The sequence below is a fragment of the Salvia hispanica genome, chromosome 2 (assembly GCF_023119035.1).
Source record: "Salvia hispanica cultivar TCC Black 2014 chromosome 2, UniMelb_Shisp_WGS_1.0, whole genome shotgun sequence".
NCBI classification, from domain to species: Eukaryota; Viridiplantae; Streptophyta; class Magnoliopsida; order Lamiales; family Lamiaceae; genus Salvia; species Salvia hispanica.
In genome coordinates this window covers 39,866,685-39,893,328 of record NC_062966.1, presented here as the reverse complement: position 1 = coordinate 39,893,328, position 26,644 = coordinate 39,866,685, and the positions used below count along the sequence as shown (strand labels likewise).

Below are 26,644 nucleotides of genomic sequence, written 5' to 3'. Positions count from 1 at the left end.
CTGACTGAAGAATGAAATTTATATAAAATCATATAGTACTACTACACTTTGGATTAATTTACCTTTTTGATAAATTATAGATTCAAAATTTACTAAAATGTAAATAATTATAATTTAAATTGGATTAGTGAGTCCTCAATTAGTATTTCAAAAATTTACTACGATAAATAAAATTAATAAAAGAATTAGAACATGAAAAGGTGGCAAATATACTATATTGCCTCTGGTTTTATTCTTTATTTCTTAGTAGAAGAAAAGAAAACACATATATACACATGGAGGAATTCAACTTGTGCTCGTTGATGTTTGTTCCTCCCTTTTGCAACCCCAGCAATGCATCGAGATGTGGAGCTTCTTCGCTTCGACTAGAAGGTCCACGGCCTGCAACGGGGTGAGGATGCCCATCACCTCCTCGAGCGTCTCCATCCTCAGCCGATCCGCCGCCAACAGAACCTCTGCCATTGCGGCCTCGTGTGCAACCATGGCGCGCTCCACGTCCTCGCTCCACTCCCCCACGCTCTGCTTAGCCATCGTTGCCAGCGGCTCATCTGCTATTTCCTCCTATATGGTGCATACGGATGTACGGTACATCCACCTTGATTATTTAAAATTTACTAATTATAACTATTGTTTATTAATTGGAAAATATATTATGATTAATCATATAATCAAACTATCGAGTGGACATTTCATCATACATATGTAAATTACAACCTCCGTTCCACAATAAATATCACATTTTGTAATTTCGGTCCGTCTCACAATAAGAGTTACGTTTCACTTTTACCATAAGTGGTAAGTAGACTTCACGTTTCACCAACCAATTCTACTCACATTTTATTATAAAACTAATTTATATAAGTGAGACTAATTATCCACTAACTTATTACTTTTCTTTATATTTCATAAAATCATTGTCCACACTAAATATGAGATGGAGGTAGTATATTATATGTGATTAGATTCAGGCTACATTCACTTGTCCACATTGTTCTCTTAGGGGGTGTTCAGTTGCCAAGATTAATTCTCATGATTAAATATGTAGCATGTTTGGTTCATAAGATTGATCCATACAACTCATTCCTAGATGGATAGTCTCATGATAATTAGTCATAGTCTCCCCCTCCAACTAAAATAATCTAACAACTTAGTCCTAAATGGACAGTCTCATGATAATTAGTCATAACAACCGAACGTCACCTTGTATCACTTATCCACAATGTTCTCTTAGTAGTCTGAACTGGCCATTCTGACCAATTGAAAATGACGTGTATCATCAGAAGTTGATTTGAAAATTGAATGATTGAGTGTGAATGACAGTATTGTCTTTCAACATCAAATCAGCTTCTGGAGAGCGAACTTTCGCATTTGCCTATAAAAAACAATGAATCTATGCGACCAAATTTTGTACAACAAAAAACTAGTTCATTTGGAAAAATATATTTATTTATGCATTTAATTGCATATTATAGTACATGGAAAGTGCATAATATTGTATGTAACCATAAATGTAATTAGTGTATACTTTAAAAATAAATATTTCACACCTGCAAAGAAGCAATTCTTGTATCAAACTTGTCCTCCTCCTTGACAGTCTTGCAATGGAGAGCATTGATCATCTCGAGCTGGCGCGCGGTGAGCTCGGCGAGGTTGCCCTTCCTCTCGCCGCGGAGGAAGGCGTCGAGCTCGGAGCCGCAGGCGTGGTAGATGAGGCGGATGAAGAGCGAGGGGCGGCAGCCCCCGACCCACATGAAGGCGTTCTCGAAGGCGGAGCACCACGGCGGGGACAGGAAGCACGGCGGGTTCTGCCCTGCCATGGCGGCCCGCCTCTCCGCGTACTCCGCGAAGTGCGCGACGCACTTGTCCCTCAGCCGCGCGAGGTCCTCCTCGGCCGCGGCGGGGGAGGAGTTGGCCGCCACGAGCTCGTCGAGGTCCTGCTGCTGCTGCGCCATCCAGCTGCGGAAGGAGCAGCGGAAGGGGCGGTGGTTGGTGGAGGCCATGGGAGGCGGTGGGTCTGATGGTGTTCGGCATTTATAGGGATGTGGGCATGTGAGGAGGTGCGGAGGTTGTCATCATATATCTTCTTTGTTTTGCTGTTTTCTACCATGGGAGAAGAGGACAAACTGCAATTTTTGTGTTGGAAATTGGATACTACAAGACGTAGATTAATTAATTGATTTGGAATTTGAAGTTACTTCTGTTGTGTTCGAGATTATACTTGGCCTAACGGCATCTAAGGGCATCCGCATCGCATCTCAATGCGGTCCCCATCTCGTCGAGAGACGAGATGGCATCGAGACACCGATGCGGTGCTCCATCTCGTCCCTTAGCTCGTTCCGGAGGGGGAGCTGGTGAGCTGTCTCGCCACGCGCCTTGACGACGTGGCGCGCTCATGTTTGTCCGTGACGCCCACTCGTCGGTTTTATATCCGTTGAATTTGATTTTTTTTTTGTTTTCTTTTATAAAATTCAGGAAAGATTAAAAAATTTAAAAAATATATATTAAAAAAAATCCCAAAAATATACTAGCCATTTATAGTCTTTTTTTCAAATTTTAATTTGTTTTTCAATTTTTTTAAGCCTCCAATCACTTCTATAAATACCTAATCATTCTCACAAATTATCCATCATAAAAAAACTCTCTATTCTCACTCAAAAACTCTACATTCTTCATCTCAAAACATTATCCTTCTCCCAAATTTAATCCATTCATAGAGCATATTTGGGCAAAATTTGGCAACTGGTAGACGCACATGATCGTCAATAGAGAACTCCTTCAGTCCTTCTTCTGCTTCGTTGAATTTTGAGATTTTGAATTTAGAGAGAGTGAGCGGAAGATTTTAAATTATGTATTTTTATTTTACAGATTTTAATTTATGTGTATTTTTATTTTTTTAGGATTTTAAATTGTAATTTTATTTTATTTAATAAAGTGTGTTTTTATTAATTTAATTTGTTGGAAATAAAGATAAAAAATGAAATTGAATGAATAGTTAAGGGATGAGATGATTAAGAGATGGAGGGATGCATGTGTTGTCTCTTAGTTAAGAGATGGGGTGAAAAGTACAGTGAGGCCATGAATAGTGAAGAGATGAGACGATTAAAAGACGGTTAAGAGACAGAGATGGCCTAAGTACTTCCTCTGTCCCATAAATTTTGTCACACTTTGAACGAATACAGGTTTTAAGAAATGTCTGTCACCCTTTGATCGGGCACGGATTTCAAAAATTACAATAGAAATTGAGTTAAAAAAGTTAATGGAATGTGAATTACTTTAATATATTAGTTTTATAATAAAATATATGTGAGAATAAGTTAGTGGAATATTATAGGGTCCACTATCAAAAATAAACAAATATTTTGGGACGAATGGAAATGAAAAAATGTGATAAACTTTTTGGAATGAAGGGAACATTTTTTACTTAGGGTGTCATAAGTAATTATATCAGGGCCATGAGTGTCGGCATTAACCCTGATATCGAAGTTATGATATATTAAAGGCAAAGTCACTAATTCTACGGAGAGAGTATCATTTCAATTTTATCAGTGACTTTCATAAGATTTAAGCAAGTGGAGTAATATAATTGAGTTAAACTAAAAGTACTAACTAAACTCGATCTCACTAAGGCAACTAAGATCTCAAATTCAAGTTTGTTGTAACATAGTCTTTGGATTTAATATTATAATTAAAATAAATTGGTCCAAGGAAAGGACGAAACAATTAATGAACGATCAGAGGTAAAGTGTCCATTAGTTTTGAATCTAAAATTAACATGTACCTGAGCAGTGTGCTAACCATAGTCCAAACCTAAAATTTGCTGCCCTCAATTAACCAAAAATAGAATTGGTATCAACTTGTGGGAACGGTCCGAATTTGATATTTTTTGTGTTTTAATATTCGATTTGATATTCATATTGCAGCATTATTTTAGAGTGTTACACGAATCTCCTAAAATATTGATTCAAAAACATTCAGACTCACGGTTTGATATTGCAATTTAACCCTCAAATTTTTGTATACCATTTTGTCACACAAATTCAATAGGATGTAGTGTATGATATAATTATGTAAGGATTATAAGGATTGTAGGGATTGAAGTATTTGGTAACATGAGATAAAATAAAAGCAATGACTTCGTTTTTTTCTATTTTTTGTAAGAAACAAAAAATGATTCTCATTTTAAAGAAGAGTTAACTTTTACCAACTAAATCATAGGAGTATACTACAAAGAAAAGGCCAAGGAGATTTTTAATAAAATGTCAGATATTAATTTGTATTTCTAACTATACACAAACATTTTAAAAAACGTCCTTATTTTTGGCGTCCCAACTAAAAGTAGAGGGGACGACAATGAAAGCGTCATTGAAAAGCCTAAATCAAGACAAATTTTGTTAGTAATTTTCAAATTTTTAAAGCGTAGTTAATTGCGTAAATATTTTTGTATCCTTAAAAATAGGAGTAGTACTTAAGTGTTTTAATATAGTATTCCATTTACGTTGTAGGAGTAAAAAATACTAACAAGTGTTGTACATATTATTTTTATTGTCGGTAATGTAAGGTATTTTATTATATTGTGTATATATAAATATGCAATATAGTGTATAGAAGTAATTTCCATATATAAGATTATGGAGAAATTTTCTATAATAGTGGTAGAATGAATGTTTCCTAAATTATTGCACGTCTAGTTGGATGTTGGGTCCTTTATATTTTCATATGTCAAAAAATAATTGATAGGATATACCACCTCATCATGCCTATATGGTGTGGATGGTCCACTGAATTTTTTCTCACGAGTAAAATCCTTTTCCTTTTCAGATTAAGCAATTTTTTGTAGTAGTACTCTGTCCACGTCATTTGTTGTAAACAAAATTAGTTTAAGCGACAAATAATTCTACCACAATTTCTGAGGTTTTTCTTTTATTTTTGTAAAAACTTAAAACTCAAGATTCTTCAAGGATTCGATTACAATAGATCCTTTATTTAATTCTATTTAATTACAAAAAAATCAGTCGAAATATATTACTTACATGTATATCTCTATTGCAATCTATAAAACAGACATGCATCACTAATTATCCGTAATCTCCAATTCTCTCCCCATAATCAATCTTTCTAAATTATTCTTTACATATTATAATCTCGAATCCTCATTGAAAAAGGGCTTCGCATATCCCCTATAAAAACCCTCATTCCCTAACCAAAAACTTCCACATTAATTCAATCATAAAGAAAGATGTTGGTGTATAGAGATATAACCAAGGATGATCTCAAATACGACCTTGCTTCGGATCCCTTCGAGGCCCTATGCATCGTGGCCGAACGAGCAACGGAGATACGTGACCGCGAGGAGAAGGCGTTCCGGGATAGCAAGCGTGTTGTCGAAAAGCCGATCATCTGCATTTTGCCGAAAAGGCCTAGAGAGGAAGCCGCCCCCGTCCCCGCCCCGAGGCCTAAGCGAAGAAGGGCGCCCCCCGCGGAGGAGCCGAAGAAGAAGCGGGTGAGAAGGCCACTCCCTCCGCCCCTCCGCGAAAAGCCGCCGCTGCCGGCGGAATTTCACGCCGCGATCGAGGAGATGGCCGCAGCTAAAAAAGCGGTGGCAACGGAGGCGAAGCTGGTGATACAGAAGCGGCTCACGAGCACGGACCTGAGCGGCGGCCACAACCGCCTCTCGATTCCGTTCAACGACGTCGAAAGCGATTTTCTGACGGAGGAGGAGAAGGAGCACCTCCTCGGCCAGGATGAGAAGAATAAGAAGCGGTTTCTGGAGGTGGAGATCGTGCAGCCGTCGCTGGCGGTGGAGACGGTGAAGTTTTGCCGGTGGGATATGCCCAAGGAGAACGGGAAGACGTCGTCCACCTACGTGATTCGAGGGAAATGGAATGAGATTGTGCACAAAAATGACCTCATCGTAGAGATGGCGGTGCAGCTGTGGTGTTTTCGGGTTGATCGGGAGCTGTGTTTCGCGCTCGTGAGTCTCGCCGACTGAATTCCGGTGGTCGGATTCTGGAATTAGGGTTTTAGGGTTTAAGTAATTAGGGTTTAGGGGTTTAGGGTTATTAACTTTGTTTGTTTGTTTGTTTGTTATCTTTATTCTATGTGTTGTTTGTGATTATTTTGTCATCAATTATCCAACAATTTATGGCTTCTAGGCTTCAAGTAATGAGAATGATTATGTTTTAATTTTGGTTATTTGTGGTTACTTTTTCTATTTCAATTTGTCTTTTCTCTGTTTGTGTTCATTGATGCATAGGTATTTAATTAGTTACTTTTACGAAATACCAATATAAATTGGTTAGGGTTTTGATTTGGATATAGTTGAGAAATTTGTTAATGCTTGTGTAGATATTAGATATCGATGGCCAGCTGTTTTAAAAAAAAAGAGATAATTGTTTATAATTACTTGATTCCCACTACTTGCATCTTTTTAAAAAAACAAAAACTTAAATAACGAGATATACAATTCAAATTAAATTGCGAAAAAATAGCGAGTTAAGATTCTATACAAGATCAACTATAATAACGATAAATTCGTAGCTTTTCTTCTCTAGTGTCGAGTTTTGATTAATGATAGTCATGGATGTATTGTACTATTATAAAAAGTTGACTTATACAAACAACCGATTTCAGTCGAGTTTTAATTTGACGGATAGTCATTGACTCATTGTAGCATTAAGTTACTACCTCCGTCTCCCAAAATTTGCTACACTTTGACCCGACACGAGTTTTAAGAAATATAATGGAAAGTGAGTTAAAAAAGTTGGTGGGATGTGGGTCCTACTTTTAAAATATTAGTTTTATAATAAAATGTGAATAAGAATGAGGTCCACTACAAAAAATGGTAAAAGTGAAGTGTATCAAATTTTTAGGGACGAACCAAAATAGTATACTGTATCAAATTTTCAGGGACGGAGGTAGTATATGAGTAGACTTATAAAACTAAAGTAAGGAGTCAATCATTCTCTAAGTTTATGATCATATATAAAGTAAAACAATAAGGTGGTGTTCGATTTTTTAGATAAAATAATAGTAATATGATACAATCTTGGATTGAGTTGTGAGATTATTTTAGTCATAGAGGCTAGCCATGACTAATTATCCCATAATTATACATCTAGGATTGAATTTCATGAACTAAATACACTACATATTTAATCCGAAATACAATACATATTTAATCTGAAATATAATCTTGCAAACCGAACCTCCTAAGACTATGATTCAACCTCGTCAAAATGACGAGATTAGAATGACTTTCACTAAATGATACTCCTTAAAACTCATTCTCATTGAAAGTAAAACCGATAAATTTTCCATATAAATGGTTACAATAAAACAATTGGAACATTAACAACAAGTAACCACTAACAATTCATTCTAACAAGCAATACTAGTAGTACAAACCCTAAACCCTTTCCACAAAGCATAAAACCCTAATTCCTAAATTCAGGCGGCGGCACGATTCCTCGGCACCTTCACGAGCGCCAAGCACAGCTCCCGATCAACCCGAAAACCCCACAGCTGCACCGTCCCGTTGAACCGGAGTTTATTGCTCTTCACAACCGCATTCCAACTCCCTCGAATAACGTAGGTCGACGACGTCTTCCCACTCTTCTTCGGCATATCCCACCGGCAAAGCTTCACCGTCTCCACCTCCAGCGACGGCTGCACGACCTCCACCTCCAGAAACCGCTTCTTCCCTTTCTCATCCTCGCCGAGGAGGTACTCCTTCTCCTCCTCCGTCAGAAAATCGTTTTCGATGTTGTTGAACGGGATCGAGAGGCGGTTTTGGCCTTGTTTTCGTGTATCTCCGTTGCTCGTCCGACGACGGCGCATAGGGCGTCGAAGAAATCAACCTTCATGTGAAGCATGTCTTTCATATCATCCATGGTTATGTCTCTCTTCCCCATCTTTGTGGATTGAGAGATTGAATGTGAGAATTTGTGTAGGGTTTTTAATTTTTTTTAGATTGAATCAAGAATGAATTAGAGATTTAAGGGATATGGTGTAAAAAAGATTCATATCCTATATATGTCTTATAGTTATCTTGCAACAAAATTCAAATATATTACCGTATCTAATCTATCATCTATATACATAGCCAATCCCAAATTAAGAGATATGGTGTAAAGAGAAACATAACCATGGTGGCATGGATATTTACATTTATTTAATATATATTAAAAATTATAACTGAATTTCTCTTATATTGCAACCCTCAACTATTCGTACAATCTGTACACGATACTATTGTTATAGTTGAAGCAAAATTTAAATCCAATTTAACTAGTTAGATATATATTCCTCATTATTCACGGATTTGAGGAGATATAGACTTAAGTCTCATCGTTTGCTTTGTCACCATTCTCACATTTTTTTATCACTAGACTTTGACAAAAATATCAGTGACGGCATGTTAGTGAGTATGTCTCTATTTGTGAAATACTAATAAAGAAAATCCCATTTCTCATGACTCTATGCATGAATAGAGTGCTCAAAGGCACATTAATAAGTTCAATAGATTCATGGGAAACTAAACTTCCTTCGTGGTTTACACTGATAGAGGAATCAAATGGTATAGTTCATTTTGCTGAAACTATAATTCAAATCATTGTCCTATAAAAATATTGAGAGGGCAAACCATATCCCACATCGGAGTTGCAAACATATAAATGGGCTACCCCAACTCCATTAGTATTTGGCCTTTTGGGGAGTACTCCAAGAGCAAAACCGTGCGGGCTTTGTCCAAAGCGGACAATATCATACTAATGTGGAGTTCGGGTGTGCGCCACCGATACCCTACAGTGGTATCAGAGCCCTGGTTTAGGGGCTGGGCCTGTGTGGCTCGAGGTTCGGGGGTTACGCTTGCCAGGGGCGGATGCAGAAAAAATTGGCTGTAAGGGCTGAGCTTCATTATATATTTAATACGAACTAGTCTAAAATATACTTCCTCCGTCCCATAAAAATATGTGCACTTTCCATTTTCGTCCGTTCTTCCACAAAAATATGTGCATACCATTTTTGGAAAGTTATATTAATTCAATAATGTAGGTCCTACTATCCGCTTAACACTACTTTAACTGTCATTTTCATCCTCTCTCTTACTTTACCAATTTTGTCTTCATTCCTGTGCTATACCCCTTGCCCATATTTTTATGGGACGGAGGGAATATCTAATAAAAAGAACTTGTCAGAGCTTCTAAAGCGGTGGCAACGGAATTCTACCCGTTCTCATTGATTGAAAACGTTGTAAGATTCGTTCGTTATTAATAGTTTAAAACATGTCCTTCTCAATATACACAATTAAAATGTCATTTATCCACTCATCTCCCATTAGTTTATATCAATAAGATATTATCATACCCACATCAACATAACATAACTGTATTCTATATATTAGACAATTACAATTCACGACTATTAGCTCGCAACTAACATTGTTATAATTTTTTTAATTTGCAACTATTCTATCAAAATCTTAAAAAGACAAAAGGTAGAATATAAAATTAACAACTTTAATAAACTCTTAGCCTCACAATTTATGTAAAATTTGACTGTTAATTTCGGTAAAGTCTCAGAAACTCATAGTCTCAAACCCTCTGTATTCCTTTGATTTTTTAAAGTCCTTCAATTTTAATAAAAACGTGTGCCCATTTTAAAAAGTGATAGCACTTCTATAAAAATGCGTTCTCTATTTTTTAAAGTTAAAAACGAGTACATATAAAGTGGGGTAAGTGCGGTAAGTTTGACTTTTACTTTTATAATTAATTAATTCATTTATAAAATTACACATCTTCTTCCTACGCTCCCAAACACCATTGTTACACTTTTTTTCTGCAGATTTTTACTTCCCCCTTCTTTAATTTCAGCCCCTTACAATTCTTCATCACAAGATAATTTGGTCTTTAGTAGCATTATTTGGTAAGGGCTTAACATGATTTTTCCAAATTTTGATAAGTTTGAAAATAGAAAATTAAGAAAAAAAAAATTGGGTAAGGGCTTAAGCCCTACCCTCTCTCCACGTGTGTCCGCCCCTGACGCTTGCAAGTTCTCCGATGTCTCTGTGTGGTCTCGACCAGACCTGCGGTGACCTGGTGACCTGTAACATGAGGCACGCATGTGGTCTTGGTCTGGTGGTCTTGGTTTGAGGGGAGGATTGAGAGGGCAAACCATATCCCACATTGGGGAATGAACAAGAGTTGGTATCAGAGCCCTGATTCAGGGGCTGGGCCTGTGTGGCTCGGGGTTTGGTGGTTGCGATTGCAAGTTCTCCGATGTCTCTGTATGGTCTCGACCAAAACCTGCGGTGACCTGGTGACTTGTAACATGAGGCACACATGTGGTCTTGGTTTTAGGGGAGGATTAAGGGGGCAAACCATATCCCACATCGGCTATCCCAACTCCATTAGTATGAGACCTTTTAGGGAATACCCCAAGAGCAAAACCGTGCGGGCTTTGCCAAAAACGGACAATACCATACTAATGTGGAGTTCGGGTGTGCGCCCCCGATACCCTACAAATATAAAATCAAAATATATTTCCAATTTGTGACGCATAAACTAATCAAATGCGTAGAAAGTAAATATCGAATGAAGATGCATATTACCTCATGATATCAACTTTGTCATATAGGAGAATAAGTGAAAGCTCAAAGATGTGTTACTATTCTCATTGGTGTATTACGTTATTTTATAGTAAAATTTATCAAGTTAGGACAGCAAAATTATCATCACTCATATTATACACGTAACAAATTTATCTAGTTTGGACAAATTTATTAGTGTATACATGTAACAAATGTATCTAGTTTGGACAGCAAAGTTATCATCACTCCTAATAATATACATGTAACAAATTTATCTAGTTTGTACAAATTTATTAGTGTATATATTACGTATATACATGTAACAAATTTATCTAGTTTGGACAGCAAAATTATCATCGCTACCAATAATATTAGGCCTTCTTAGGGGTGGCAAATCGTGCGTGTCGGGTCGTTATCGTGTCGACACGATAACGACACGAACACGATAACAAAAAACACGAACACGACCCATTAAGAAAATCTCAAACACGAACACGAACACGACCCGCTACCCTCAGACACGAACACGACACGAACCCATTAACGACCCGAACCACTTCGGGTCAACACGACACGATAACAACATGAATTGCAAAATGATTAAATATTTAAATGATTTAAATGAGATGTGACCGTACGAGACTATGAGAGTCAATTTAATAAGTATTGAAAAATGAAAATAATAAGAATTAATAATATTAAAATATTATTTTTTAACGGAACACGGACACGACACGAACACGTAATGTTAACGGATAACACGAACCCGACACGAACACGACACGAAATTTTCGTGTCCTTAACGGGTCGACCCGATAAGGACACGAACCCAATAAACTCTGACCCAAACCCATTAATTTCGTGCCGGTTCGTGTCGTGTCAAAAATTGACAGCCCTAGGACTTTTTCGAAGCAACGAATTTGGCTCTTAATATATTTGCTCTAATACTTTTATTAATTTCACACTAAAATAATCTTATTTTGGTTGATTGAATAGAAATTCTCACAAGAAAATTTTACTAGGCCCAATTTAAGATTTTACAAGGCCCAATTTCCTTACATACTTTTCCATCAAGCCCACATATTATTTAAAAAAGATTTAATTAAATCGAAGGCTTAGTTCAGAAATGCAGAGAGTGAAGAAGAAGCTAATGGTGTCACCATTCACACTCTCCTCACTCCTCCGCCGCGAAAAAGACCCAAAGCTAGCTCTTCAACTCTTCCTCAACCCTAACCCGCATCACTCAAATGCCAAACCATTTCGCCGCTCTCTCCTCTCCTACGATCTCATCATCTCCAAACTCGGGAGAGCCAAAATGTTCGCCGAAATGGAAATTGTCATGGAGAATTTGAAGAAAGACACCCGAATTAGTCCGGAAGAAATCATTTTTTGCAACATTATGACGTTCTACGCCCGAGCGCGCTTGCCCGGTGAGGCCCTCCACCTGTTCGACGAAATTCCCTCTTATCGATGCCGAAGGACTGTGAAATCAGTGAACACGTTGCTGAACGGGCTCCTTGTTTGTCACGAATTCGATAAGATGATGGAGGTTTATGGCCGGATTGAGGATTACGGGAGCCCTGATGCGTGTACGTACAACATTCTGATAAATGCATTTTGTGTGATGGTTGATTTGGTGCGCGCGCGGAAGGTGTTTGATGAAATGCTGAGGAGAGGGGTTGAGCCTAATGTGGTGACGTTTGGGACTTTGATTAATGGGCTTATTACGAATTCGGAGCTGGATGCGGCTTTCGGGTTGAAGAGAAGGATGGAGAGGGATTTTAAAATCAGACCTAATGCACATATCTATGTAGCTTTGATGAAGGGGCTTTGTAGGGTGTTTCGATTGGATGAGGCTGTTAGGTTGAAGGGTGAGATGTTGAGAAAGAAGGTGGAATTGGTTCCTGCGGTTTATTCTACATTGATCAGTGCGTCTTTCAAGGTTAATCGAAAGGGGGAGGTTTCTGGATTGTTGGAGGAGATGAGGGGAAACGGGTGTAAGCCCGATACAGTAACTTACAACGCGATGATACATGGATATTGTAAGGAGAATGAGTTTGGGTTGGCTTTTGGGGCTTTGAGTGAGATGGAGAAAGACGGCTGCAAGCCGGATGTCATTAGTTTTAATGTGATTATTGGTGGGCTGTGTAGGGAGGGGAAAGTGGGTGAAGCCTATGATTTGTTGGAAGATATGCCACGGTGGGGATGTGCCCCGGATGTGGTAGCTTACAGGACAGTTTTTGATGGTTTGTGTGATGTGAAGCAGTTCAAAGAAGCAGCAAGCATTTTGGATGAGATGAGTTTTATGGGATATGCTCATCATACGTCTAGTGTAAGCAAATGCGTGGATGCATTGTTGATAGAGGAGAATAAAGAGTTACTATTAACATATGTGTTTATGTTGGTGAAGAGAAACTCCCTTGATAGATATATATGGAGACTTGTAACTTGTTTGCTCTGTAAACGTAGCAGTTTAGATAGTCAAGAACTGTTTGATGGGCTGATTAATACTCATTCTCTTCCGATGGGCTAGATATACTTCGCGGCTGGTTTTTCCTCGTGCACTAAAGAAATGGCCAGGAGTTCCGCAACAAGTGGTTGAGATGCACACTCTTGGCTACTGTGGCTTAAATGGTGAGTGCTTCTAAGTGAAATGGTTATTCAGTGCTGTGATCCAAAGGAATGTACTTGCACAATGAAAGTTCTGAACTTGAAATTAGCCTAAGGAGTTATAGATATTGATAATACGAGTAATAGTTCGCATTTTCACTATTAGTATCTTGATTTACTTAGATATCCAATATTTGTTACTTGTTCTTAATAAAACCTCCTACTAGGATCACCTCTAGAGCTTCCAATTAGCACGGGGTAATGTTCTTACACTAAATGTTTTTCACTAGTATCTGTTAGACCACAATTCTGTTATGCTGCCACATCAGAAATATTTGGAACAATATATATCAATTCTCTTGTTTAGTAGTAGTATTATTAACAGTGAAACTATTAACCAAAAATCATTACGGACTCCAGGGACACTTGACCAAGTGACGCTGTTTCCCCTAAATCACAGTTTAGAATGTACTGAATAGTGGCTTGAGCAATCTTTTATTGTTCTCTTGTTCATAATTTTTCAGGCAGAAAAGGGCTTACGAAGCAAAATAGAGATTCATATGAAGCAAGATGGAGCTTCTCTGGGACATTTTAATGAAACAACTGTTATATTTTGATTTTACTTGAAGCGTCGGGCTTTGGATTTAACATCCTGTTATTGGCATTCACTTTGGGGCCTATTGTTCTCATCCAGAATGCCTGACTTACAAGTGGATGGTTTGCACCTCAGCTAAAGTTGCCAAGCAACACAAAGACACAGGTTCAGTTTTTTATCGCTTGTCAGATTTTACATGAACTACTATCCCGACTTATTTACTTTCCTTCCCAAACATGAAAAGCCCGCCATCTTGTTCGCCTTCTTTGATGAAGTGAGATTTGATTGTGCTCTTTGTTTACTGATTATGTTAATTCTTTGACCAACTTTCTGTTCATGTGATCAAACTATAACTTCAGGCTTAGTCGGTAACCTTGACCTCATGACAACTATACGATCACTATCATCATCAAGTACTCGAGTAAGTAGAAATGTATTGCCATGAAAATAAAAATAAAATCTAATAATGCATGATGCCAACAGTTGGCCACTTATATGTAGAACCTGATATAAGAATTTAGGCTTGATCAGCAGCATATAGACGTCATTCCGCATTCGTCCATTTTATGAAGTGTATACTATTTCGAGGCACTGTAGTCTAATTGTTCAAATATAATATGTATCGAAACTGATTCACCTCCCACTGCACCTTTACATGCTTTTCTTAATTGGTTCACATACGTGATTACTACTCCTATCACTCTTTTGCTCATAACTAGAGATTAAGTCTATATTGGTTGTAACTTGTAAGACTATTTGAGTATACAACCTCGACTCATCCATGTCATGTTGCAGAATATGAGAATATACCCTTGGTATGGCCACACCCTTGGACGATGACACGTCTGCTGGAGGCATTCCACCTATTCATCCTCCGTCATTTGAATAATGGATTCCAACCAAATTTCTGTATTCAAACTTTTGGGGGTTGGTTGGAAGCTCTTTCCTCGTTTACCAATTATGCTTTTCTTTTCAGTTGTTGTCCCTGTCTTGTTCTGCCTACCTTAACTTCTGCTTGCATGCAGAAACAGACAATTCATTTTGCTTACTAAACTTCCTTTGGAAACTGAGTTTGTGTGTTGATTCATTAAGTTAGGAGGAAAGTTGGAAGTGGGACATTTTGGAGGGTGGTCTTGCACTAAGATTGGCAATTAGAAACTTGAGTTTTTTTGGTAGTTTGCGTGCAAACAATTGAGTGAAATAACTGTTGATGAATTGTGATGTGCTCTTATTATTGGGTAGGGTAGATGGGGTGGGGGACCTTTCCTCCATTTGTAGTAGTCACTTTTTCTGCATAGTCTAAGTTAATTGAACATGAATATCACACTCACACACTATCATATGCTTCTTCTGGGAATGACCATTCGCCGGCGACGGCTATAATAATATTATGTAAATATATGTACTTTATATAATTTTTTTTATTTTTTTTGGGTTTTCAATTTTTTATGTGCCTTTTGGTTTTTCAATTTGGTTGAATTTAGTGAAGAGGCCAACTCTACAATAAAGAAACTTGAGGTATTCCTTTTCTATGAGCCGTTGATGCTACATTATTTGAGCTTGGGTTAATTAATACTCCCTCCGTCCGCGAATAGGAGTCCTGTTTTTCCATTTTGTCCGTCCGCGAATAAGAGTCCCAGTTCATATATACTATAAATGGTAAAGAGGCCCCATATCCCACCAACTCATTCCAATCACATATCATTTAAAACTAATATATATAAGTGAGACCTCTTTTCCACTAACTTTCTTCCATCCACTTTTCTTTATATTTATCAAAACCCGTGCTGGAATGGAATGGGACTCCTATCCGCAGACGGAGGGAGTAACTTACAAAAGTATGAAGTTTGGTCAATTTTGGTACGTCCTAGGTCTTTGAATCGCAAAATTTCAAAAAATTAGCAATTGTTCCAAGGTGATTTTGATGCGATGTTGAGTAGATGTACATGTATAAAATTTTGGCAATGTGAATGAATAGTGACGCAATGTATACTAATGTGACTATGTGAACGGTATAAATGACATCGTTTCGATATAAAGAATTTGAAGCTGTCTTAAGACCCATTTGTCATTCAAATTTTGAAAAACGCAAGACACTAGAAATTAATTATCGACAATTAACTCATTAAACTAATCTCTAATTCACTTTTTTTCTCCCCAATCATAAACATCCTCATTAAAATTTATCTATTCAAAATTAATTAGAAAATAATTTGAAAAAGTCTGGATTAATGGTTACTAATTACTACTATAATTTTCTATTACATTAAATATAACAAAATCATGTGATATCAATCTCATTTTTAAAATTTTGGGACTGTATCCCACCCCCTAAATTGGAATAGGGTTTATTGACCTACATAGTCTAATTTAATGGCAAAATTTTATGTCATATCTAGTCTTCTATATTATGTCATATGAAAGATCCACATCATGATTCTGCACCCAAAGAATAACAAATATTCCTTGTTCAAACTTTCAAAAAACTTGACCTAAAACAAGCACTATAAAAGCATGTCACCATTCATCACATTCCCACACAAAAAAAAGGAAGACATTCCATCTCTTTTCATCAATCCTCTTTCTTATACTCTTCAATTGGAGTTTAGCACCAACGAATTTATCGACATTATCGAAAATGAATCGTTTTATCACAATTTGGGCTGTGATTTATGTTGCTCTTGTCATCTCACCCCATGCCATGCAAGCTAGGAATCTCCTAGCCACGGAGAAGATTCCGGAAAGTTCTTCATCGTCGTTGGCACCACCGGTTTCCTCTAAAGCCCTGGCGGAGGAGCTCTTCGGGCGCTACCCAACTCGCCCGCAGCTTGTTGTCGGTGTGGATCGTCGGAGTTTAATAGCGTCAAACCCTAGTCCTGACATTGGTCACTAAATGGTTTGGGATATTAAATTGGTCACTACATTAAAATGACTTGTTTAGGTGCTTTCAAATTAAATTTATGAAGTTTGTTGAATGTTTTGTATGCTTTTAAGCAATGGGATTTCAGTTATATACATGTAATAGTCTCTATTTGTTGGCCATGCAATAAAATATTTCGGCTTTTTTATTTACTTTTGGTAACGTAATTTATGTTGTTTCCTTGAAATTACTACTCCCTCCTTCCACGAAAATTCGTCCCGGTTTGACCGGACACGGGTTTTAAGAAATGTAATGGAAATTGAGTTGAAAAAGTTAGTGGACTGTGGATCCTACTTTTATATATTAGGTTTATAATAAAATGTGAGTATGAATGAGTTAGTGGAATATGAGGTCCACTGCCAAAAATGGTAAAAGTGAAATGGGACAAATTTTGGGGGACGGACGGAAATGGAGAAATGAGACAAATTTTGGTGGACGGAGGGAGTACTATATTAAGACACGGGCTAGCCCGACCCGATAGAGTGCTTTTATAGTTGAAATGGGCCTCAATTTCTTCTCAAATTAAGTTGGGCCCAGTTTGAATTTTATCCCTACTATGGCCCACTACTTTCTCAACTGAAAAAATTAACAGTCGATTGTTTTTTACTAGATTAGTTATTTATTATTGTTCTAATAAACTATTTTAATCTAATGAATTATTATTTATAGAATTTACGTATTTTTTTCTTTTTAATCATAATCATAATTACCTCACTAATCATGTGAGGTTGTAGTTAATTGTTAATTTAATTTGACAGCACACTCTTGGTTATGGATCAAATCATATTAATTGAGACTTGAGACTAGAAACTAACACACTTAATGCATTAAATGTACAAGACAATTTTTTAAGGCAAAGATAAAAAAACCAATTTTAAACATTTGTCAAAGATAAAACGTTAAAAAACTGAAACGATTGCCTCGACCATATTATGTTTTTGTATATAAAATTATAAAATTAGGTTAATACTTAATTGAAAAATATTTAAAAAGTAAAAGTTCACATGCACGTCTTTATATGGAAATCAAATCCATGTCAAACCTCCATCAAATCTAATTTTTTTGGTGGATGGGGAATATATAACTTTCACCTTTTAGATTATTCACCATTTGACAATATATAACTTTCAAACAAATTACCAAACTCTTAATCAACAAGTTTTCCTATCATACAAACAAAGTACTACAAATATACACTTAGCATCATTCTCTACTAACCAACCTATTAACAAAATTGTAAAGCCCTAACAAAAGCAGATTTCTTTCAACAAAAAAACTACCCTAAAATAAAGCCAATGTTTAACTATCCAGGGCAAGATCAACACAGATAAACTTGGCACTGGACAATAGTCTTGCCGATCTTGAATCCGGGCACGACGCACAATGCCACGAGAGGCTCCGGCTGCAACCGGGCATCGTCGCCCAAGCTCTCCATGTAGACCTCCGAGAATCGGTCCCCCTTCTTCGCTTGGAAGACGGAGACCCCCGGCTCGAAAGACAGGGCCAAGCGGCGCAGGAGCCAGACGCGCTTCGCCATCTCACAGAATGCCGAGAAGAAGGGCGTCTCCAGCGGCTCACTCGACGCCACGGACTCCAAGCTGCCGAAGAGAGAGGCTTCCATCTTCGGGTGCACGACTCTCGAGTACTTTGCACGGCAGAACGATGCAAACGGAGATTTAGGCTTCGCGGATATCAGCTCGATGTATCGGTTGAGGAATAAGACGCGCCTCTTGTCCCTCTCCGGCATGGCCTTCTCATCGGGGCAGTTGAAGCCATCGAACATTTGTTTGCACACGAAGGACTCGAACGCGAAGCACTTATGGCTCGGGTTCCTGAAACGAGTGCCCGGCTCAATGGAGTCGGCCGCAGCATCCAAATCCCAGCCAGCGGATCCCATCTCTTTGATCAGAAGTTGCACGAAGCTTCGGATAGATTTCAGCGTCTGCTTGTGGTAGGACAGGAAGTCTCCGACCCTCGTGTCGGACAGCTGAACGTTCTCGGGGACGACAAACTGCCCGCTCGAGCTCAGCCTCTTCTCGAGCAACGTGTTAGCCTTATTGGCATCCGATAGTTTCCCTCTGAGAGAGGCGGCCTCCGCTTCTTTGAGTTGGAGCTGAGACTCGAGCTTCTTGGCAGTGACCTCGTAGATCCTAAGAGAACTCTTCCGCTCTTGAATCTCGGATAAAAGCAACGTGGTGGCCGGGGTTGCCTCATTCAGCTGTTTCGTTAAATAAGCCTGCTTCAGCTCGGAGAGGCGCTTCAGCTCGGATACGACCATCCTGTCCGCAGCTTGAATCCCATCAGCGTCGTGAGGAGACTGAGCAAACTGCATCTCCGCGTAGGCGGCTTTAACAGCAGAAACTGAAGCAAACAGTTTCGAGAGGAAAGCTTCTTGGACTATCCCGTCATCCTGCAGGAGCTCCTCCTTGTCATCGTCTGCAGACGTGCGAGCCTCAGCGTGCTTGAAATGATTTTTCAGGATACCATCATCGTCCGGAGCTACACCTGTGACCGCACGAATGTGTAGAGCCTTGGCAATGGCGCGCGCCAATCCACTCTTGCTCGGTGTGACCACAGAGCGTTTCACCGAATCCATCTGAAGCAACAAATAAGGACAGCAGATCAAGTATTCAGAGATGATATTTTACCACAATTATCATTCACAGTGAGCATGTCTCATAAGGGAGACGAAGAAGAAGACGACGATGAAGAAGAAGAAAGAAGAGCCATATTAGAGGCATGAAGAATGCCTTTTTGGCTAAAAGATTAGGTAAAGTGAATTTGGCATAAGGCATAGAAAACTCATTTCCCAACTAGACAAAGCTCTGCAAATCATTACTAAACAAATGCATAATTCAAAAGTTAGGTAAAAACTAATACTTTATTAGAGCATACAATGTTTGATCCCATAAATAAAAACACCCTCAAATGCAAGTGGAATGATATTTTTAGTTGTATTTGCCAGACAGCAGGAAGTAGCAATATGAACAAAATCTGGAATAAAAAAGTAGAGCAAGAACATGTGATGGAGACAGAAAATTTCCTAAGCAATAAACTAGTTTTGAAGCAATTCGCGATATATACTTTATTACAAGAAGGCGTCCGTCCCCACAAGGCTCAAAATAGGTATGTCTCAAACTCAAACACACCTTGTTGTCTGTTGGTAACAACCAACAGGGTGGAAACAGTCAGAAATTCCTAAGATACATCCATTCTTGATGATTATTCCAATTGTGCCAATAATCCATGAGCCAACCAACCACATCATTAGGAAAATCAGAAACCACTCAGAAAATCACAAATTTATACACAGGCTGTATGCACTTTGCATCACCAAAAAATGGTGCCTACTTAGCAACAGGCTAAAACGAACGAATAACATAAACCATGCACAAATCAGATAGAAAAACAGACCATATTGACATATACGATAAAGTGCTATCATCGTATTGAACATGAATCTTATATTGAAAACAGAAGGGGAGTATAAAGAGGCAATAAATCTTCATCCCTCTAAATCTCACACCACCTAAATGAAAATCTTTCATGGATTCAACAAGATATATATGTCTGTACACAAATCTAGTGTTTAATGAGTGAAGTACTAATCCAAATGCTAGAGATCCAATCCACCTAACAGGCTAACACCATTAAGTAGACAAGGAAAACCACTCCATCTATTAGGCAACAACCATTTGGGACCAAATAAATATGATTCTCTCAGAGCCATCCACGGCTCGCTAGTTCCCGGTTCACCCTAGCACACCGGTGGGCCCGGGATTAGTGACAATCACCATATAGAAAGACACACAATTACCATGATTTAGTCATGGTCCATAGCAGTGAAGTTTTGAAAAATGCACACATCAACCAACGGATAAAATAAAACTACAGTCAATAAAAGTAGTTTTCATCCCTGCAAATTTAATCTGGACCCCACATTCATGATTAAACAAACAAACAATCATTCTTGGATCACGTGGCAGTCACGTGACAACACCCTCCCAAGGGTTTTGCATACAAAAATTCACCCTGATCCTCTACAACAGTACAAAGGTAAAAAAAATAAGCAAAGATTTGATTTTTACCAACACCCAAAAGTTAATCTCGCCTCCCAAGAAATCTTCAACCGAATGAAGCTGCGGATTTGGGCTTTTCTATCGACGGAGGCGCTCAACACAAGAACCCCTTCAACCCCTGATATAAAAAAGACTATGAAAATGTTTTTAAAAAATGGCATAAAATGCAGAGATGTACATAGTGTGTGTATTTGTATGTGCCCAAAGCTCAAAGAAACAAAGAAAGGTGGAATCTTTAAGTGGAAAAAGCTCAAACCAGAGAGAAAATACATGTATATATATATATATATATATATATATATATATCGTTAGAAGCCCAGAACAAAACAAGAAGCCAAACAAAAATCCAGTCTTTAAACAAATAAAAAAAGTTTCAAACTTGGCAGAGATGTGTATTTGTATGTGCCCAAAGCTCAAAGAAACAAAGAAAGGTGGAATCTTTAAGTGGAAAAAGCTCAAACCAGAGAGAAAATACATGTATATATATATATCATTAGAAGCCCAGAACAAAACAAGAAGCCAAACAAAAATCCAGTCTTTAAACAAATAAAAAAAGTTTCACACTTGGCTGGAAATGACAAAGAATCTAATAATGCAAGCAGACAAAGAAATAAAGAAGTTTCTAGAGAACTACTTATTCTTCTTCACAGGCACCTCGCAAAGCTTGGATTTTGCTCTAAAAATGGAGAGAGAGAGATAGATTGCTAGACAGTGGAGTGAAGCAATGCATTGGAAATTAGAAAGTAGAAACACACAAATACAGTGGGGACAAATTCCTTATTCCGGACTCTTTTGGACGGTGTTGCCCCTTGCTTTGGGAGTCGTGCTCGCCTGAATCTGTTGCAGAGGCGGGGTAAATTGGTAAATTGTTCTGTCTGAGAAACGCGGTTTTTGGACAGGGGGATATCGTGTGGGCAATCAGATGTTTGTAATTGAAACAGTAATAATTAGCAAATCTTAGGATTTTTTTAATACTGTGACGTTAATAATTTGAGATTTAATATTGAAAAAGTTGTCAATTATTCTGAAGAAAGTGACATTCATTCTTTCATCCTATATCGAGAAAGTGTAAAGTGTAAAACGTCTTTATCTTTAAAAGGGTTGAATATACTAAAGAAAAGTGACAATATGAAATGGCATAGATTGTAATTTAAATAGTGATGAAGTTAATTATTATTGTGACTTCTTTAGGCCATCCGTAACGCTGTCTCTTATCCATCTTTAAACCGTCTCATTTTTTCACTATTCATGGGCCCCACTGTACTTTTCAGCTCATCTCTTAACTAAGATACAATACCTGTCATCCCTCCATCTCTTAACCATTTCTTAACTATTTATTCTATCTCATTTTTTATTTTTATTTCCAACAAATTCAAGTAATAAAAACACATTTCATTAAATAAAATAAAATTACAATTTAAAGGCCTAAAATATTAAAAAATACATAATTAAAAAATACTTAATTAAATAAAATAAAAATTACAATTTAAAGGCCTAAAAAATTAAAAAATACATAATTAAAAAATAAAAGTTACAATTATTTTTTTTGAATTTTTGAATTGTTTTAAAAAAAAAAAATTATGACGTCATAATTCCGACGCCCACTCGCGGGCCGGCGAGTGGGCGTCACGCCATCGCGCGCCACGTGGCCGCGCGCGTCGTCTCTCCAGCTCGAGGCCAGCCTCTTCCGGACGCGTCGCGCGACGAGATGTCTCGTCTCATCGAGACGAACGAGCGTCGCAACGCTGTCTCGATGCTATCTCGTCTCGTCGAGACGAGATCGAGACAGCATCGAGCCGCGATGCGGATGCCCTTAGTTTATAGTTCGAATTCTAAATATTGCATAAATAGCCTCATTTTAGCTATATACTAAGTAGTACTATGTTTACATTTAGATTCATCTCAGTCCGTGATAACTTGAACCTCCAACTTATTTATGAGATGAAAAAATGGACACGTTTCGTGATAACTTGAACCTCCAACTTATATATTGGAGGTAAAATGTATTGCCAATTAAGACGCGCTTCATCATCCGTCACACAATGTAACTGTTTCTGTTAAGAGTAAATGACCATTAAATGCAAAAGAGACTAGTAAAAACTCAACTACAATCTCCATGGTTTTGTCAACAGGGTTTTTCTCCTTTACATTCCTCAGCTAACCAAAATTGAAAAGTTTTCAGTCATTTGTAACTAGCTAGCTCACCAGAATGTCTTAGAAACCGAAGAAACCAAGTTCGCTGGCCTTCTCCTTCTCGAATGTCTCAAAATACTGATATATGATGGTGACAGCCAGCAGAATTCCTGTACCGGAGCCAATCGCGCCCATGAGGTCTGCCAAGACTGTCAGTGCACCAATGCACACGCCACCGAATGCAGCTGCGGTGGGAATGTACCGGTTCAGCTCCTTCTGCAGATTCGACTCTCTGTGTCCGGGCATCACCATTTGTTGTTCCTAGAAAAAGTTTGGACATGTAAGAAGGAATTGTGTTTGTGAACCAGTAATATAGTAGTGATATTGAATAAAGAAAAGAAACATGAATCTATCTTGGTAATAATCACATTTCAAGTTGTGAAAAAATTGTCACTACCAACATTTCAGCACCATCACACATTCACACTACACATCCGGATCGATGAAACATGTTTTATACTTGAAAACAACATACGTACGTGATTGATTTCTTTGCTAAACGTATGAGAAAAATAACTTGAGTAAGATGTAGATGAGAATACCTTCAGCTGCTTCGCCACATCTTTGGCCGAAGATCCTGATACCTCAATCCACGTTTTTGAAAATAAAGCACATGCTGACAGCATGAATACAATGTAAAACAATCCATGGAAAGGATTGGCCAATATATCTGACAAGCTGTGAAAGGATCAAAGTAAGCACATCGCTTAGCAACATATAAATCAAGAATCTTAATGAATACAAACACATCTCCAATATTATCACTATTGCTTACCTAGATGGAGCAGTTATATAATAAGCAAGACCCCCAACAGGAACAGATTGACCAGAGTATTCAGATTCCTTCCACTTTCCGAGAAGGTTTACAAGGAAATTCCCACTGTATTTCCTGTAAAGCAACTGCAAAAATGAAAAGCAAATATTAGTTAGAAGCTGCATTTGAGAGGAATAAGGCATCACATCTCATTAATTCGACAATGAACAGCTTTTCACCTGGGAAATGAAGTACAGATTGGATACAAGGGCAGACTGCAGAATAATGGGCATATTAGAAGTGTAGAACAGCTTAATAGGATAAGAACCCTGTTGCCCCCGAGCATTCTTTGACCTCACTGGCAAAACTACACGGAATCCTTGGAAGTAAATGACAATAAGGAAGACCAAGACAGTGGCCAGCAAGTTTGTGACATTGGGGAGGTTCTGCCGGTAGAATGCCTCTCGCAAAGCACGAACCTTGTCGGTCCGAGTTATCAACAAATGGAACAAAGCAATGACAGCACCTTCGAATTCAGCTCCACGCCCACTGTTAATAGTAGTTGGGCTAAATGCCTTCCAGATGATGTTTTCACTGTAAAATTAAGAAAATTCTAAGAGGTAAAACACCCTCACTCTTGTCTTGAATGTAGCACTACACAACTAACTGGACGTAATCACCACTTACCAAATATTGGTTGCAATGAAGAGTGAAATGCCAGAGCCAAGGCCATATCCTTTCTGGAGAAGCTCATCCAGGCAAATAACTATGATCCCCGCAAAGCAGAGTTGCAGAATGATAAGGATTGCATTCCCAACTCCAAGTTGGCCCACACTGCCATACATCCCGGAAAGAACATATGCAACAGCCTCACCGACTGCAATTAAGATGCCCAACAATTTCTGTGCACCATTTCTGGTCAAGGACAGAGACAGTGACAATTAGCATGGCAATACAAGTAATACAGGTAATCAATTTGGGATAGTCCACTTAGGCAACTTGAAATGCATAAGATATGAGCAAGAAGACAAATTAAAGAAGCATAATCTCATAATTTGACCCCTTAAGATCAGATTAACGACTGCGATGCTGACAATAACATACATATTACTCAAGCACAATTCCAGTTTCACAGATGGCATTTATCGAAATTTCTCCACAAGGGTCTAAGTTTTACAATTTGTATTCATCACAAATCATCAAAAGCACAAACATACGCCTTTTTCAAGAACTTACAGGAGGGCTCGGTCCTCTCTCACATTGTTGTCAACTTCAATGATCTTCGAACCCGCTAAGAGTTGCATAACCAGCCCAGATGTCACTATTGGGGTGATTCCAAGCTCCATCACCGTGCCTCTGTTCGAAGCAAGAATGACACGCATCCAATAGAATGGATCCGCACCAGTTGTAGAGTGTATGCCATACAACGGAAGCTGGCTGCAGACCAGGAAAATGAACAGAGATATCACAGTGTATATAACCTTCTCTCTGAAGGGAACCTTCCTGTCCGCACTTTGAACCTCCGGGAGAAACGAAAGGAAAGGTCGAACCAGATGGAGCACCCTAAACCCACCCCCCATTCTCGTCAACTAAATTATTCCAGCAACTGTCACATCATAAAGGGAAATGCATCACTAAAAATTAAAATGAATAAGCACAAAATCTGAAGAACTAGACTTAGCTCCTGGGTTTAAATATCCTGCACTTTCCAAATTTAATTAAACCCTAGAATTCATAGCATTTAACATACATTCTTCAACATAAAAAACAAGGCTTTCACTACTTATCACCATCAAATCCATATCAGAAATCGTGATCTATCAAAATTAATACAATCAGACCCAAAACAATCCGCCATGAAATCAAAAAATAAGATAAAATCAAATCAATTAAAACGATAACCACCAGATCTGCGTTTTCGGAGTAGCAATCATTCAATTTTCCATTCGATTACATAGCAAATGCAGACACAGCTGAGCATCAAACACGATAAAAAAAAAATCTAATGAAATAAAATCACGACCTCAAAATTAAATTTTGAAGAAACAAACAGCTGATTAAACGATTTCAGGTCTCCACATAGCAAAACGGATCTAAGATTAATCTGAAATGCAATGGAGAAGAGGAAGAATTGCACAAACCAGCTAAGAACTGTCGGAATTTGCAAGCTGCGATCTCTAATTCTCAGAGAAATTACTCTGTTTTATTATTATTTATATCGTCGGAGAGCTTTTTGGATTGAGTGTGACGTAAAAACTTGCTGATGTGGCACTCTTGACCACACCGATCCAATGATAATTGCACACGTGTAATAAAGAATCCTAGTCATCATAATAGGATGAGTCAGATATAATAGTCGAAATAAATGTTTTTACTATTGATTTTAAAATTTCTATCGCATTTTCAATTTTTAAAAAAATAAATACTATCGAATATTTTTAATAAGTATGAAATGTTTATAACTTGATGCAATTGTGGTTCCCTAATTTAATTTTTTTTAAGCTAGTTAAGTTCTATAAATGTGGTGGCTGCATTGTTGGGGTTTTTCACCACAGAAGCCATCAATAATCCTTCTTCTGACTTTCATTTATCTACTGCTACCACTCATCGGCGAATTAGGAAGAATGGAAAATGGTTTCGCTCATGATGCTATGAAGTACTCCCTCCGTCCCATTTTAGCAGTCCCATTGACTTTTCTGCCCCCGTTTAATATAGATAAGACTCTTCTCTACATTATTCTCTCTCTTACTTTATCATTTCTCAACTTTAACTATTTATTATTATTTTACAAAACGAGTGCAGAAAAGTCAATGGGACTGCTAAAATGGGACGAAGGGAGTAATATACATGTTATAATATTTTTATGCATGCATAACATGTTGGTAAAGTTGTAACTCATATGTTTAAC

At 38.0% G+C, this 26,644-nt stretch overlaps 6 protein-coding genes across 10 annotated transcripts in view; 2 read left to right on the top strand and 4 right to left on the bottom strand.

Moving 5' to 3' along the window:
• LOC125207284 (protein DELAY OF GERMINATION 1-like) overlaps positions 1–2,063 on the bottom strand; it is a 3,907-nt gene extending 1,844 nt beyond the window's left edge. Inside the window, exons 1-2 of one of the 2 annotated variants that reach the window (XM_048106560.1) lie at positions 1,548–2,063; positions 186–561 (exon numbers count right to left, since the gene is read on the bottom strand). In XM_048106560.1, the coding sequence (XP_047962517.1) occupies positions 286–561; positions 1,548–2,000 (729 nt within the window). In that variant the 5' untranslated portion in view covers positions 2,001–2,063 and the 3' untranslated portion in view covers positions 186–285. Of the gene's footprint in view, positions 1–185; positions 562–1,547 lie in introns of those variants that run through there. The other variant, XM_048106562.1, reaches the window with a different exon arrangement.
• Positions 2,064–5,236: 3,173 nt separating this feature from the next.
• Positions 5,237–5,989, top strand: LOC125207069 (putative B3 domain-containing protein At3g24850). The gene has a single exon (XM_048106271.1). It carries the CDS (start codon positions 5,237–5,239, stop codon positions 5,987–5,989), a length of 753 nt encoding a protein of 250 aa, XP_047962228.1.
• Positions 5,990–7,446: 1,457 nt separating this feature from the next.
• LOC125207068 (B3 domain-containing protein At3g25182-like) lies at positions 7,447–7,836 on the bottom strand. Its single transcript, XM_048106270.1, has one exon. The coding sequence runs from the start codon at positions 7,834–7,836 to the stop codon at positions 7,447–7,449; it is 390 nt and encodes a 129-aa protein (XP_047962227.1).
• A 3,875-nt stretch (positions 7,837–11,711) lies between these two features.
• Positions 11,712–14,838, top strand: LOC125204409 (putative pentatricopeptide repeat-containing protein At1g53330). Of its 3 annotated transcripts, none has more exons than XM_048103069.1 (4): positions 11,725–12,917; positions 13,119–13,219; positions 13,890–13,955; positions 14,586–14,838. In XM_048103069.1, the coding sequence occupies exons 1-2, from the start codon at positions 11,736–11,738 to the stop codon at positions 13,185–13,187; spliced, it is 1,251 nt and encodes a 416-aa protein (XP_047959026.1). In that variant the 5' UTR covers positions 11,725–11,735; the 3' UTR covers positions 13,188–13,219; positions 13,890–13,955; positions 14,586–14,838. The 3 variants fall into 3 exon arrangements, with proteins under 3 accessions (XP_047959025.1, XP_047959026.1, XP_047959027.1); XM_048103070.1 differs by having other exon boundaries at positions 13,720–13,955; XM_048103068.1 differs by having other exon boundaries at positions 11,712–13,219; positions 13,720–13,955.
• A 3,019-nt stretch (positions 14,839–17,857) lies between these two features.
• LOC125203621 (protein GRAVITROPIC IN THE LIGHT 1-like) lies at positions 17,858–21,051 on the bottom strand. 2 transcript variants are annotated; one of them, XM_048102008.1, is made up of 3 exons: positions 20,799–21,051; positions 19,860–19,924; positions 17,858–19,306 (listed from the first exon to the last, which is right to left on the bottom strand). In XM_048102008.1, exon 3 carries the CDS (start codon positions 19,304–19,306, stop codon positions 18,029–18,031), a length of 1,278 nt encoding a protein of 425 aa, XP_047957965.1. In that variant the 5' UTR covers positions 19,860–19,924; positions 20,799–21,051; the 3' UTR covers positions 17,858–18,028. The 2 variants fall into 2 exon arrangements, with proteins under 2 accessions (XP_047957965.1, XP_047957964.1); XM_048102007.1 differs by lacking the exon at positions 19,860–19,924.
• A 1,812-nt stretch (positions 21,052–22,863) lies between these two features.
• On the bottom strand, positions 22,864–25,918 carry LOC125208113 (protein transport protein Sec61 subunit alpha-like). The gene is made up of 7 exons (XM_048107670.1): positions 25,878–25,918; positions 24,973–25,342; positions 24,424–24,651; positions 23,976–24,330; positions 23,758–23,882; positions 23,525–23,660; positions 22,864–23,243 (listed from the first exon to the last, which is right to left on the bottom strand). The coding sequence occupies exons 2-7, from the start codon at positions 25,314–25,316 to the stop codon at positions 23,004–23,006; spliced, it is 1,428 nt and encodes a 475-aa protein (XP_047963627.1). The 5' UTR covers positions 25,317–25,342; positions 25,878–25,918; the 3' UTR covers positions 22,864–23,003.
• Between the last annotated feature and the right edge of the window lie 726 nt (positions 25,919–26,644).